Genomic DNA, 11,972 nt, shown 5'->3' with positions numbered 1-11,972 from the left:
AACAACCCTTTTGCTGGGTTAAAACAACCCTTTCGATGGGTTAAAACAACCCAATCACTGGGTTAAAACAACCCTTTTGCTGGGTTAAAACAACCCATTCGCTGGGTTAAAACAACCCATTCGCTGGGTTAAAACAACTCATTTGCTGGGTTAAAACAACCCTTTCGATGGGTTAAAACAACCCAATCACTGGGTTAAAACAACCCTTTCGCTGGGTTAAAACAACCCTTTCGATGGGTTAAAACTACTCATTTGCTGGGTTAAAACAACCCTTTCGCTGGGTTAAAACAACCCAATCACTGGGTTAAAACAACCCTTTTGCTGGGTTAAAACAACCCTTTCGATGGGTTAAAACTACTCATTTGCTGGGTTAAAACAACCCTTTCGCTGGGTTAAAACAACCCAATCACTGGGTTAAAACAACCCTTTTGCTGGGTTAAAACAACCCTTTCGATGGGTTAAAACAACCCAATCACTGGGTTAAAACAACCCTTTTGCTGGGTTAAAACAACCCATTCGCTGGGTTAAAACAACCCATTCGCTGGGTTAAAACAACCCATTCGCTGGGTTAAAACAACTCATTTGCTGGGTTAAAACAACCCTTTCGATGGGTTAAAACAACCCAATCACTGGGTTAAAACAACCCTTTCGCTGGGTTAAAACAACCCTTTCGATGGGTTAAAACTACTCATTTGCTGGGTTAAAACAACCCTTTCGCTGGGTTAAAACAACCCAATCACTGGGTTAAAACAACCCTTTTGCTGGGTTAAAACAACCCTTTCGATGGGTTAAAACTACTCATTTGCTGGGTTAAAACAACCCTTTCGCTGGGTTAAAACAACCCAATCACTGGGTTAAAACAACCCTTTTGCTGGGTTAAAACAACTCATTTGCTGGGTTAAAACAACCCTTTCGATGGGTTAAAACAATCCAATCACTGGGTTTGTCCATTTTCAACCCAACTTTGGTTGTTTTTAACCCAGCATTTTTAGAGTGTATCATTAGACTGTATGCTTAATATCTGCTAACACTTTAATTTTGCTAATACTTTATTTATAACCTATAAGTAACTTTGCAACTACATGTCAGTTTCTTCTACTAATCCAAACCATAACCTAACGTTTACTAATACTCTAATGAGAGCTAGTTGACATGTAGTTGCAAAATGTACTTATAGTTAGTAGAATGTCTAAAGTGGACAATCGAAATAAAGTGTAACCCAAATAAGTAAATTGCAGTTGTAAAGCCCCTGGAAATCATTTTAATATGAAGTTATATTAGAAGTCCTTAAAATGAGAAGAAAAAGAGATGAATCAGCAAATAATGAGCACTAATAACAAAACATCCTTCTTTTTCCAGGATCCAGACTGTATCTGGGAAAAGTCTCTGTTCTGATCCTAACAGTAACTGGACACAGAGGGCCATGCGGAAGGTGGATAAAGAGAGAGAGCAGGATCCTGTACCTACAGAAGCAGCATCAGCGGACGGGAGCAGAGGACGGGCAGATCCTGTCACAACAACTGAGCTGCCATTGAAAAGAAGGCGGAATAGAGTAAAACCAAGACAAAAGAGTAAAAAAGAAAAGTCAAAGACAAGCACAAAAGCCCATAAGGGTCCCAAAGAAAAGAGATCAGAAAGAGGCGATGTAAAAGGAAAGAACAAGAAGGGAAAAAACTGAGGAAAATATTGTGCTAAAACAACATAATTTTGTCTGTCATTTGTCTTTGACTTTTTTTTTTTTTCAGAATTGCATGATATAAATTCGCAAATTGCGAGTTATAAAGTCAGAATTGCGAATTATAAACTCATATTTGTAAGAAAATGTCAGAATTGTGGGATATAAACTCACAATAGAGTGGTGCAGGGATGACGTCAGATCCTGGAAGTCTAATTCACCGCTGAAGATTTTCCTATGAGGTTTTATGATGGTGTTTTTCAGTTTATGAGTAAAATAAAGCCTGTAAAATAAAGCCTGTACTTTGACGTTTTGTTGTACAGCGTACACTGCACACACTCACAACTGTCTTATCTAGTTACTTATTAAAAATTAACGTTTTCAAAAATGAACATAACTGCTTCAAATTCACGTTTTTGGAATGGGTGTGTGTCATTTAAGTTGTAGAACAAAACATCAAAGTATACTCAAAAGTTATGTTTACTACAGGCTTTATTCTACAGATAAATTGAAAAACCGCATAGGAAAATCTCGAAGGAACCAGCGGTGAATTAGTCTTCCGGTTCTGGCATCATCCCTGCACCACTCTATTGTGAGGAAAAAGGTCAGAAGTTTGAGTTTATCTTGAGTTATCTTGCAATTCTGAGAAAAATAGTCAGAATTGTGAGATAAAAAGTCACAATTATGTTTTAAATTTCTGATTTCATGTCAGAAACAAGCTTTTATATGCAGTTTATTTTTTATTATTATTACTATTTTAATAAAATAAATTCTATGTATTTTTCATAAAGTAGAAGCAAAAGATTCTGTTTGCTAGTCAGATCTGTATGAAAATTCCCAAATGAATGTTAATGTTAATGCTTATAATTGCTTTACTTTTTGGTATAAACAAACCCTTTCATAATTCCTGGCAGCAAAAATATAAACTGGTTGATTAATCACAAATAAATAAATTATGTAAAATGCAGATGATGTACATATGTTTTGAAAAAGTATTCTGCTCAGACAGAGATTGTGCTCAGTTTAGTTTGACTTTATGGTGTAGAGGAAGAGGGATTTAACCATTGATTGATTGACTGATGTTCTTTACTGTGGCTGATGCTGTACTGGATGGATGGATGGATGGATGGATGGATGGATAAGTGGGTTTAGGTTACAGGAGATGGCAGTAATTTTAGAAACACTATTATAATGAGTCAGCAATAACCATGAAAGTGTAAAGAGCACATACAAAAAGATGTAAACAAAAATTTTGTCCTTTCATAGTAATAAAATTATTTTTTATTATTTTAATGTTTGCATATGTGCTGTTTTTGTTTGTTTATATTTTGGTGATAGACCCAATCATGTATATGTAAAACACCTTCTTCTTCATTCTGGTGTATTTAGCTCATCCACACACCTGGGGTTTTCTCAGAAACTCACACAGTGACTGTATTTTTTCTTGATAAAGTCTGTGCACTGATAGGAAGGAAGTGCTATTATTATGCTGCTCTTGAAAAAAGAAAAAGAAAAAACAGTTGTGGAGCATCATTCACAGCTGAGAAAGTTGTCTCTCTATATTTCTGCTTGTGTGAATAAGAGAGGTCAGTTTCACTTATTTTAATTACTGAATTTATTTCATTTCAGCTGACATAAATGTTATAAGGTTGTTTGTTGTGCGTGCAGCAGCTCTTTAACTGATGCTCTTCTGAAAGACCTCCCTCATCACAGACCCTTCAGCCCAGTGTTTCATGATTAGAAGAGAACAAGATGAAATTTACTCTGTTTACTGCGTTTCTTTTCTCTGTACGGTGGATGAACACTGCGAGTGGTGAGATTTGACCATTTCAGTTCTTAATAAAATATTGTGGTTTGACCTCAGTAACTTTCACTGGACTGAATGTAGAAGTTGAGCTGATATTGTATCTTTATGAGAGAGTGTACATGTGTGTTCATCTTATACTGAGAAAGTAATGATTATTTACCCGAAGATAATGATGTGCTTCTCCAATAGGTGATGGTCGTGGAGTAGTCTGCTGTCTTACTGTGACAAACACCAGAATACCAGTTGAATACATTGTGAGTTATGACATACAAGAGTCATCAGGAGTATGTGTTATTACAGCTGTAAGGCAAGTTCAAAGTTATTATAATTATATCATGATTTGAAATTTATTTTAATTAATTAATGTATTGATTGATTGATTGTATTGTATTATTATCATTATTATTGGGTGGGTAATTAAATGATGAAAGCTAAAACATCAAGTATTATTTTTTCCCATGTTCAGATTCCGCACCAAGAAAAATTAAATTATTTGTTCAGATCCAGATAGCAAGTGGGCTAAGAAAGCAATGAAAACAGTGGATGAGAGAACAACAACAAAACCATCTGCAGAACCAACTACATGCTTTACAAGTACAACAAACATGATCCCAACTACAACTACAACACATGAAACACCAGAACCAGAGACTGAGATCAGCACGAGTACAACTGAACCACCAAAAGTGACGAGAACTGAAACACCTCGACCGAAGACTGAGATCAGCACAAGAGAAATAAAATCAATCTCAACTACAGCTAATAAAGTAATAAGTGATGTGGATGGAAAGAGTTCCTTCACTGTTATCACGTGAGTTTTAATCATTTTAATTAATGAACACTTAACACCAAAACTGTTGTCTTGAAATAACTTGTAAATTCACTTCAGTGGAGATGATTATAGTTTTATGAAAGAGTGTACAGTTCTCTGAATGTTCTGAGTGTAAAAGTCATTTAAGAGTTACTGATGTGCTTCTTGAACCTCCATTAAGGTGCTGTAAACATTGACAGACAACAGAATACCAATTAATAATGCATTATTATGTTCAAGATAAACCAACATGTTCCATCAGAGCTGTATACATTCACAAATCACATTTTCACAATATGGAGTTTTAAATATTGCATAAGATACTTAGTTGTACTGAGGTCTGGGTCACTGCTATATATTCAGTTATATATAACTATTTGGTAAAATACAATGTAATCTTGCAGTGTTCAAACCACAAAAGATCCAGAGAACAGTCGAACTACTACACCAGAGGTGGATATGAGAATCACAACAGCGGCTCAGATTATACAGACCACACCGCCTCATACAACATTCAACGAACCAGGACCAGAGGGTTTGTTGGATTTTTTTTAGATTTTTTTTTTTTTATTCATATGGAGTAGTTGGTGATGATATGTTGTTATAGAGAATGTGTAGGCATAGACTGGCATGCAAAATAATGTTTTTGTGAAATATTTCTTTGTAAGTAATAAGTCTTGGGTTTTCTTATAGTCGCAGCATCAACCAAAGACTGCTGCTTAACAGCGACAGAAAACAGACCAGCGATTCATGAAACTGTGGACTACAGAGTTGAAGAAACACCAGCAGAAGACTGGGATTACATACAGAACCTGAACAGAAGAAAAACAACTGAACAAACAGACAAGAGAGAATTCATCAGAAAAACCAAAGCGCTGGAGCAGGATCGAGTGAGATCTACTGAAACTACAGACACACTTCAGCCGGATGAGTTATCTGAGGAGGAGAAACAGACATCAGTGTCTTCATCATCAGAAATAAATGATCCATATACAATCAACAATCAATACTTTTGTTTAAAGAAGGAACCAGTTCAATACTTTTGTATCAAACAGCCTTAAAACTTCTTCTGTCTGAACAGTTTGGACAGATTTTTAAGGCTTATGTACTGATGACTGAATGACTGTGAGTGTAATAAATGAATGAGGTGATGGCAGTGAAAATAGAGCACTTTAAGTACATTATGGAAGTGTACCTTTTTCACCTATGTATCCAGCTCTCTTAAATAATTAAGGAGCTACACTAAATATTAACAGTTATGAACCTGTGTGAATCACAAACACTTAAGTAAAGGAATAAGCGTAAAATGACTGATTGATGCAAATATGGCATTATTGGTGCACATGTAAATGTATTAAGTAAGAGAACTAGAAACGGCAAAAAGATCGTTCTATTTCCTGAGTCACAGTGTTTTCTCTCTGTCTCTTTAGCTTTCTATTTAGATGCTGATTTAGGCTTTAAGACGAAGATTCGCGCTGCAATAACTCGTATCCGATAATGCTGCTTACATGCCCTTAACCACCTAAGACCCGGGGGAAAAATGTTTATTTGAATTTAGTATTTTGTTCATGTCATTACATTGTTTAGAGCATAAGAAACAAAACAACAACAACAACAAAAAACATTTTTGAAAAATGATATTTTATTCATATGTTATGCTATGTGCTCGTAAGTGGACACCGGGACTCAGTTGTTAAAAAAAATAAAATGACATAAAACGACATGTTTAGGCAATAACAATGGGATTTCAATAGTTCACCAATAAATTTTTAGGTTTTAGGACTTTTTTTTAACCAAACTTTGTTTAAAGATGATTCTATGATCTACTTTGCATATTAATGTGTTCTTGGAGCAAAATGTAATGAATAAAATAAGTGTAATAATGGGAGTAATAGTTGGCAACATTTTCATAATAATATCTAATATTTCATAGGAATATTGATATGTAATTTCTTTCCCTATTCACTTGTTGTGTCTCCTAAAAACATGCCTGTTTGTCCTGGTGTATGAAATCTATGCACTGTTTTGAAACCCCATAACATTTTCCTGAGATGTTGATTTATAATAATTTAAAAATGAGATTTAAATGATAATTACAAAATATTATCATGTTTCCATAAGAGTGCTAAATGTGATCATTCAGTCATATTTAAAGACCAAGGAGAAGTTGTTGTCCTGGTGAAACCTCCAAACATTTGATGTCTCTGAAAAGCCCTGAATGTGCTCTTTACAGGACATCCAGAGTCATGTATGGTGTCGGAGTAATTTACTAAAATATACTGTCCTCGTACAAAGACAGAGGGATCCAGGAGGTTACGTGATTATAATGCGTTTAAGGCAGTACTGCGGTTTACAGGCCTGCTGCGATAACGCTCACAGTAAACAACCACAATCACATTGAGTGCGGAGATTGGCTACGCATATTACTTTCACTACGTTGATGTTTGATCATCATGCAAACATTTTATTAGATTAGACCTGATTATTGGCATTATTGGTGCCCATGAAAACTCATTCAGAAAGTCTGGAGGAGGAATATCATCAAATGTTGTTGAAATGACAAGAAATTCTCAACAAGAAAGAGTCACAGTGTACCAGTCGACTGATGGTAACTGTGTTCAATGTTTGGCACAGAAAAAGCGGAAGTTCTGTATGTTTTAAACACCACATATTGCAAGTAAACCATTCAATCACTAAGGTGACTTGTGGTCTGTTTTTTGCATTTCGTGCAGTTTTTCTGCGCATGCAGCACATCTGAACCTCGCTCAACGATAATTCCAGTCAAGACTTCATCAGATGTGTGAAACAAGATGAAGTTCACTCTGTTTACTGCCACTCTTCTGGGGTGGATGTGTGTTGGAGAATCAGGTGAAAGTTCTTCAGAGAAACAGTGTGTTTTGGCCTCAGTAACTCTTACTCTACTGCAGAAGTGCTGATTTTGTTCTTTATCAGGAAGTATACATACAGAATAATGCAATGACTACTCATCTGAATATGTGCTTCTTCAACAGGTGATAAACGTCCAGGATGTGGCTGTCATACTGTGACAAAAAACAGAATACCAGTTGAAATGATTGTGAATTATCTCATACCATCTATACTAGATATGTGTTCCAGTAGAGTTGTAATGTAAGTTCAAGGTTATTATAATCTATCACAATGTACAGTACATTTTTACTCAGATTCAGTAATAAATGGGTAGATAATTAAACAATGAGAGCTAATTGCGTTGTAATTTTTTCCCATGTTCAGTTTTGTCACCAAAAGAAATCGAAAGATTTGTTCAGATCTAGATGCCAGTTGGGCCAAGGAAGCGATAGAGGTATTGAATAGGAAGAGAAGGAAGCTGGATGGTTTGTTTGATGTTTTTTTGTATTATTATTATTATTTATTGTGGAAAAAATGTTTATAGGTCTTTGACAAAGAGAATGTGCAAAAAGACTGTGACCTAAATAAGACTCTTGGGAGTCACAACCTCTACAACCATAGACTACTGCTTAACAGCAACAAAGACAAAAAATAAAAAATGTATATGAAATGATACGTTTTTCTCCCAACAGGTGATGGACGTCCAGCAGACTGCTGTCATTCTGTGACAAACACCACACTACCAGTAAAAGACATTGTGGATTATCACATACAAGATGGTTTGTCGTGTCCCTTCAGAGCTGTAAGGCAAGTCCAAAGTTAATATTATCTATTGTAGTCTATCAGGGTGCAGTTGTGGCCTAATGGTTAGAGAGTCAGACTAGTAACCTGAAGGTTATGGGTTCGATTTTCAATACTGGCAGGACATGATTGAGGTACCCTTGAGCAAGGCACCTAACCCTCAATCTCTCTCTCAGGTGCCACTACAAAAATGGCTGCCCTCTGCTCCGGTGTGTGTTCACTACTAAAGTCGCTTTAAGTCAAGTCATTTCACTCGGCGGCCATCTTAGAAACACCTCTCGGTCATGCAAGTGCAGCTCCTATCTCTCTGAATGGGGAAACATCAAATTCTCCAAAGCTGTTCGCCAAGCTTTCGATTAAATTTCATATTTGAAATCATCAATGAAATCTGATAACAATGGTCTCATAAATTTTGTTTCTAAACGCTCGAATCATGACTGGATCAAGCTAATGCGCAGTCCTAAACGTGCGTCTCTATAGGAAGTGCGCGTCTGACTGTTTCTATAGGAACCGGAGCTTCTAACGGCCGCTGCAGTGACGCGATGACTTTACCAATTGGTGATTGGCTCTTATTTAGAAGGCGGGACTTATTCTGCCATATTGCAGGTTGCACTTTCTCCCATTCAAAATAATATGTGTTCTTGTGTTATTCTATAGTCTTTGTAACTACTCACTACTCCTAATGTGTGTGCACTAACTGGATGGATTAAATTTAAAGGATGGGTTACCATACTTGGCCTGTCACTTTATTAATTAATTAATTATTTTTAATAATATAAAGTTTTACACAGATTCAGTTATAAATGGTAGATAATGAAACGATGAGAGCTAAAAAGTATTTTTCCCATGTACAGGTTCCGCACCACAGAAAACATATATATTTGTGCAGATCCAGAAGGCAGTTGGGCTAAGAGAGCAATAAATGAGGTGAATGGGAGAAGGACAATGACAGAGGAACCTTCTGAAGAACCTACAGCAAACTTGATCACAACTACAACTGCAATACAAAGGACCGGCACTGAGGGTAAGAGAACAGGAACAAACATAATCTGTATAAACTCCGCATAGCATGATGACGTATGACGTCTGTGTGAACTGGGTGCGCGAGGGAATGTAAAAACATACGCTGACAGGCAGATAGGACATCGTATTATTTTATTCAGATCTAATATAAAGATTGGATGAGCATTTTATGGTCCTACACCTTTATAAAAATACATTTTGACTGTTTAATGTGGTGATTGCTATCAGGAGACTTTCAACCAGTATAACACAAAATGTTTCTGAAGAGAATAACCTATTGCACATTTAACTGAACGAGATGTGCTGATGCTCTTCTGAAAGACCTCCCTCATCACAGACCCTTCACCTCAGTAGTCTTTCATAATTAGAAGCAACAGGACAAGATGAAATTTACTCTGTTTACTGCGTTTCTTTTCTCTGTACGGTGGATGAACACTGCGAGTGGTGAGATTTGACCGTTTCAGTTCTTAATAAAATACTGTGGTTTGACCTCAGTAACTTTCACTGGACTGAATGTAGAAGTTGAGCTGATATTGTATCTTTATGGGAGAGTGTACATGTGTGTTCATCTTATACTGAGAAAGTCATGATTATTTACCTGAAGATAATGATGTGCTTCTCCAATAGGTGAAGGTCCTTCAGCAACCTGCTGTCTTACTGTGACAAACACCAGAATACCAGCTGAAAACATTGTGCATTATAGCATACAAGAGTCATCATCAGTATGTGCTGTCAGAGCTGTAAGGCAAGTTCAAAGTTATTATACATCACAATTTGAAATGTTATTATTTGATTGCTTATTTTTAAAATTAATTTTTGGGTGGATAATTAAACGATGAAAGCTAAAACATCAAGTATTTCTTTTTCTTCCATGCACAGATTCCACACCAGGAAAAATAAAATTATTTGTTCAGATCCAGATAGCGACTGGGCTAAGAAAGTAATGAAGATAGTGGATGGAAGAACGACAGCAAAACCTTCTATAAAACCTACGTGCTTTACAAGTACAACAAACATGATCCCAACTACAACTACAACACCTGAAACATCTGGACCGAAGACTGAGACCAGCGAAACAACCACCCGTGATCATCCAGACTGCTGTCTCACTGTGACAAACACCAGAACACCAGCTGATAACATCGTGGATTATCACATACAAGATTCATCTCTGTGTCCTATCAGAGCTGTAAGGCAAGTTCAAAGTTATTATAATATCACAATATGAAGTGTTACACAGATTCTGTTATAAATGGGTGGATAAACAATGAGCTAAAAAGTGTTCAGTTCTTTTTCTAAGTTTTAGAAACACAGTAGTGCTGTAAGTTCAGGACTAAAATCAAAAATCGTGTTTTTTTTGTTGTTGTTGTTGTTTGTTCAAAATTTCTATTAACAATAACATTTATCGCTGAAAGTATTATCTATTATTCTTTTTAGAAATGTATGTTAAATACAATATTAAAACACTTTATGTACTCATTTGCTTATTTTCAGATTCATAACTGTCGAGAACAACACAATCTGCTCTTCACCGGCAGCAGACTGGGTCCAGGATTACATACAGAACCTGAACAGAAGAAAAACAGCCACAGACACACTTCAGCCGGATGTGTTATCTGAGGAGGAGAAACAGACATCAGTGTCTTCATCATCAGAAATAAATGATCCATATACAATCAACAATCAATACTTTTGTTTAAAGAAGGAACCAGTTCAATACTTTTGTATCAAACAGCCTTAAAACTTCTTCTGTCTGAACAGCTTTTTAAGGCCTGTATATTGATAACACCAGATGACTGACTGTGAGTCTAATAAATGAATGAAGTGAAAAATCAGCTCATTTATTTATTTATTTTTAAAAGAGGACAATGCACATTAACTAACACAAGAAAACATTCCAAAAGAAGTGGACACACCAAGACTAAACTTTTGCTGAGATCTTTATCCAGCAGACAGGATGTGACATGATCTGGATTTGTTGCTTTTCTCCGTGTATATCCTCCTCCTCTTCCTGAGGACACGGACATTATTATTGTGGTGTACAGTAGCCGACAGTATTATTGATGGAGCTCGAATCCTGAACTTTTTTGTTGATTTAGTACCTCTGTCTTTACAGGTAATCACAGAACATGTTTTTTTATCTTCACACTGATACCATCATGTAGTGGGAGAGTTTACATGTAATGAACGGCGAAATATCGTATCAGACTTCGTTTGTGAGCAGATCATCAGAGTTATTGAGGACGCGCACGTGAAGTTAAGCGCAAAACTTAATCGGTTACGAGCATTAAATAACCACCCGATCGAAATAAGAGAAACGCGCGCACACATTTCATCGAAAGGTCACATTTGCGCTTAGTTTTGTATTAATAGAAAACTGCATGTAAAAAGAAGTGAATAGATGTTTGATCATCATGTCATTAAACTCGAACTCTGACTGATGCAAATATGGCATTATTGGTGCACATGTAAACATAGTGAGTAAGATAACTAGAAACGACAAAACATCTTTCTGTTTCATGAGTCACAGTGTTTTCTCTCTGTCTCTCTTTACTTTCGTTTTCATTTAGGCCTAAAGACGCTGATTTAAGAGGAAGAATAGGCTATTTAAGGCGCTTATGAAAACTGGTATCCAATAACACTGCTTTTATATACGCCCTTAAGTGATTATAACGCGTTAAAGGCAATACTGCGATTAAACTTTAGCTCATGCACACAGTAGCAGTAATCAATCACAATAACACTGAGGGCAGAGAATGGCTACACACTGGCTATTACTTTCACTACCTCTTCTGCGCGCGGATGAAAGTTTGCAGAGACAAGTCTTCTTCTTCTTCTTCTTCTTCTTCTTCTTCTTCTTCTGCTTCTTCTTCTTCTTCTTCTTCTTCTTCTTCTCGGGGTTCAAGTGAACAATTGAAGACACCACAGCTTACAATAATAATTATTAGAAAAAATGCAAACAGGAGTGAAGATGTTTGATCATCATG

The 11,972-nt window shown here is 36.3% G+C and overlaps 2 protein-coding genes and 1 long non-coding RNA gene across 17 annotated transcripts in view; all 3 read left to right on the top strand.

Annotated features, from left to right (window-relative positions):
• The window catches only part of LOC127524738 (C-C motif chemokine 2-like), a 28,499-nt gene extending 25,531 nt beyond the window's left edge, over positions 1–2,968 (top strand). Inside the window, exon 3 of the mRNA XM_051916565.1 lies at positions 1,360–2,968. Coding sequence (XP_051772525.1) covers positions 1,360–1,678 — 319 coding nt within the window. The 3' untranslated portion in view covers positions 1,679–2,968. The remainder of the gene's footprint in view (positions 1–1,359) is intronic.
• Positions 1–11,972, top strand: part of LOC127524644 (integumentary mucin C.1-like) — a 40,200-nt gene that overhangs the window by 9,671 nt on the left and 18,557 nt on the right. Inside the window, exon 1 of one of the 15 annotated variants that reach the window (XM_051916428.1) lies at positions 10,888–11,101. The exons of 13 other annotated variants lie outside the window; for them this stretch is intronic. The gene's annotated coding sequence lies outside the window, so the exon portion shown is untranslated. Of the gene's footprint in view, positions 1–10,887; positions 11,102–11,972 lie in introns of those variants that run through there. One more of the 15 variants, XM_051916394.1, reaches the window with a different exon arrangement.
• LOC127524751 (uncharacterized) lies at positions 4,116–6,990 on the top strand. The gene is made up of 3 exons (XR_007933158.1): positions 4,116–4,293; positions 4,698–4,828; positions 4,987–6,990. It is a non-coding gene; the product is annotated as an uncharacterized LOC127524751 (long non-coding RNA).

This window comes from Ctenopharyngodon idella, chromosome 2 (genome assembly GCF_019924925.1).
Source record: "Ctenopharyngodon idella isolate HZGC_01 chromosome 2, HZGC01, whole genome shotgun sequence".
Classification (NCBI taxonomy): Eukaryota; Metazoa; Chordata; class Actinopteri; order Cypriniformes; family Xenocyprididae; genus Ctenopharyngodon; species Ctenopharyngodon idella.
This window is presented reverse-complemented; position numbering and strand designations above follow the sequence as displayed.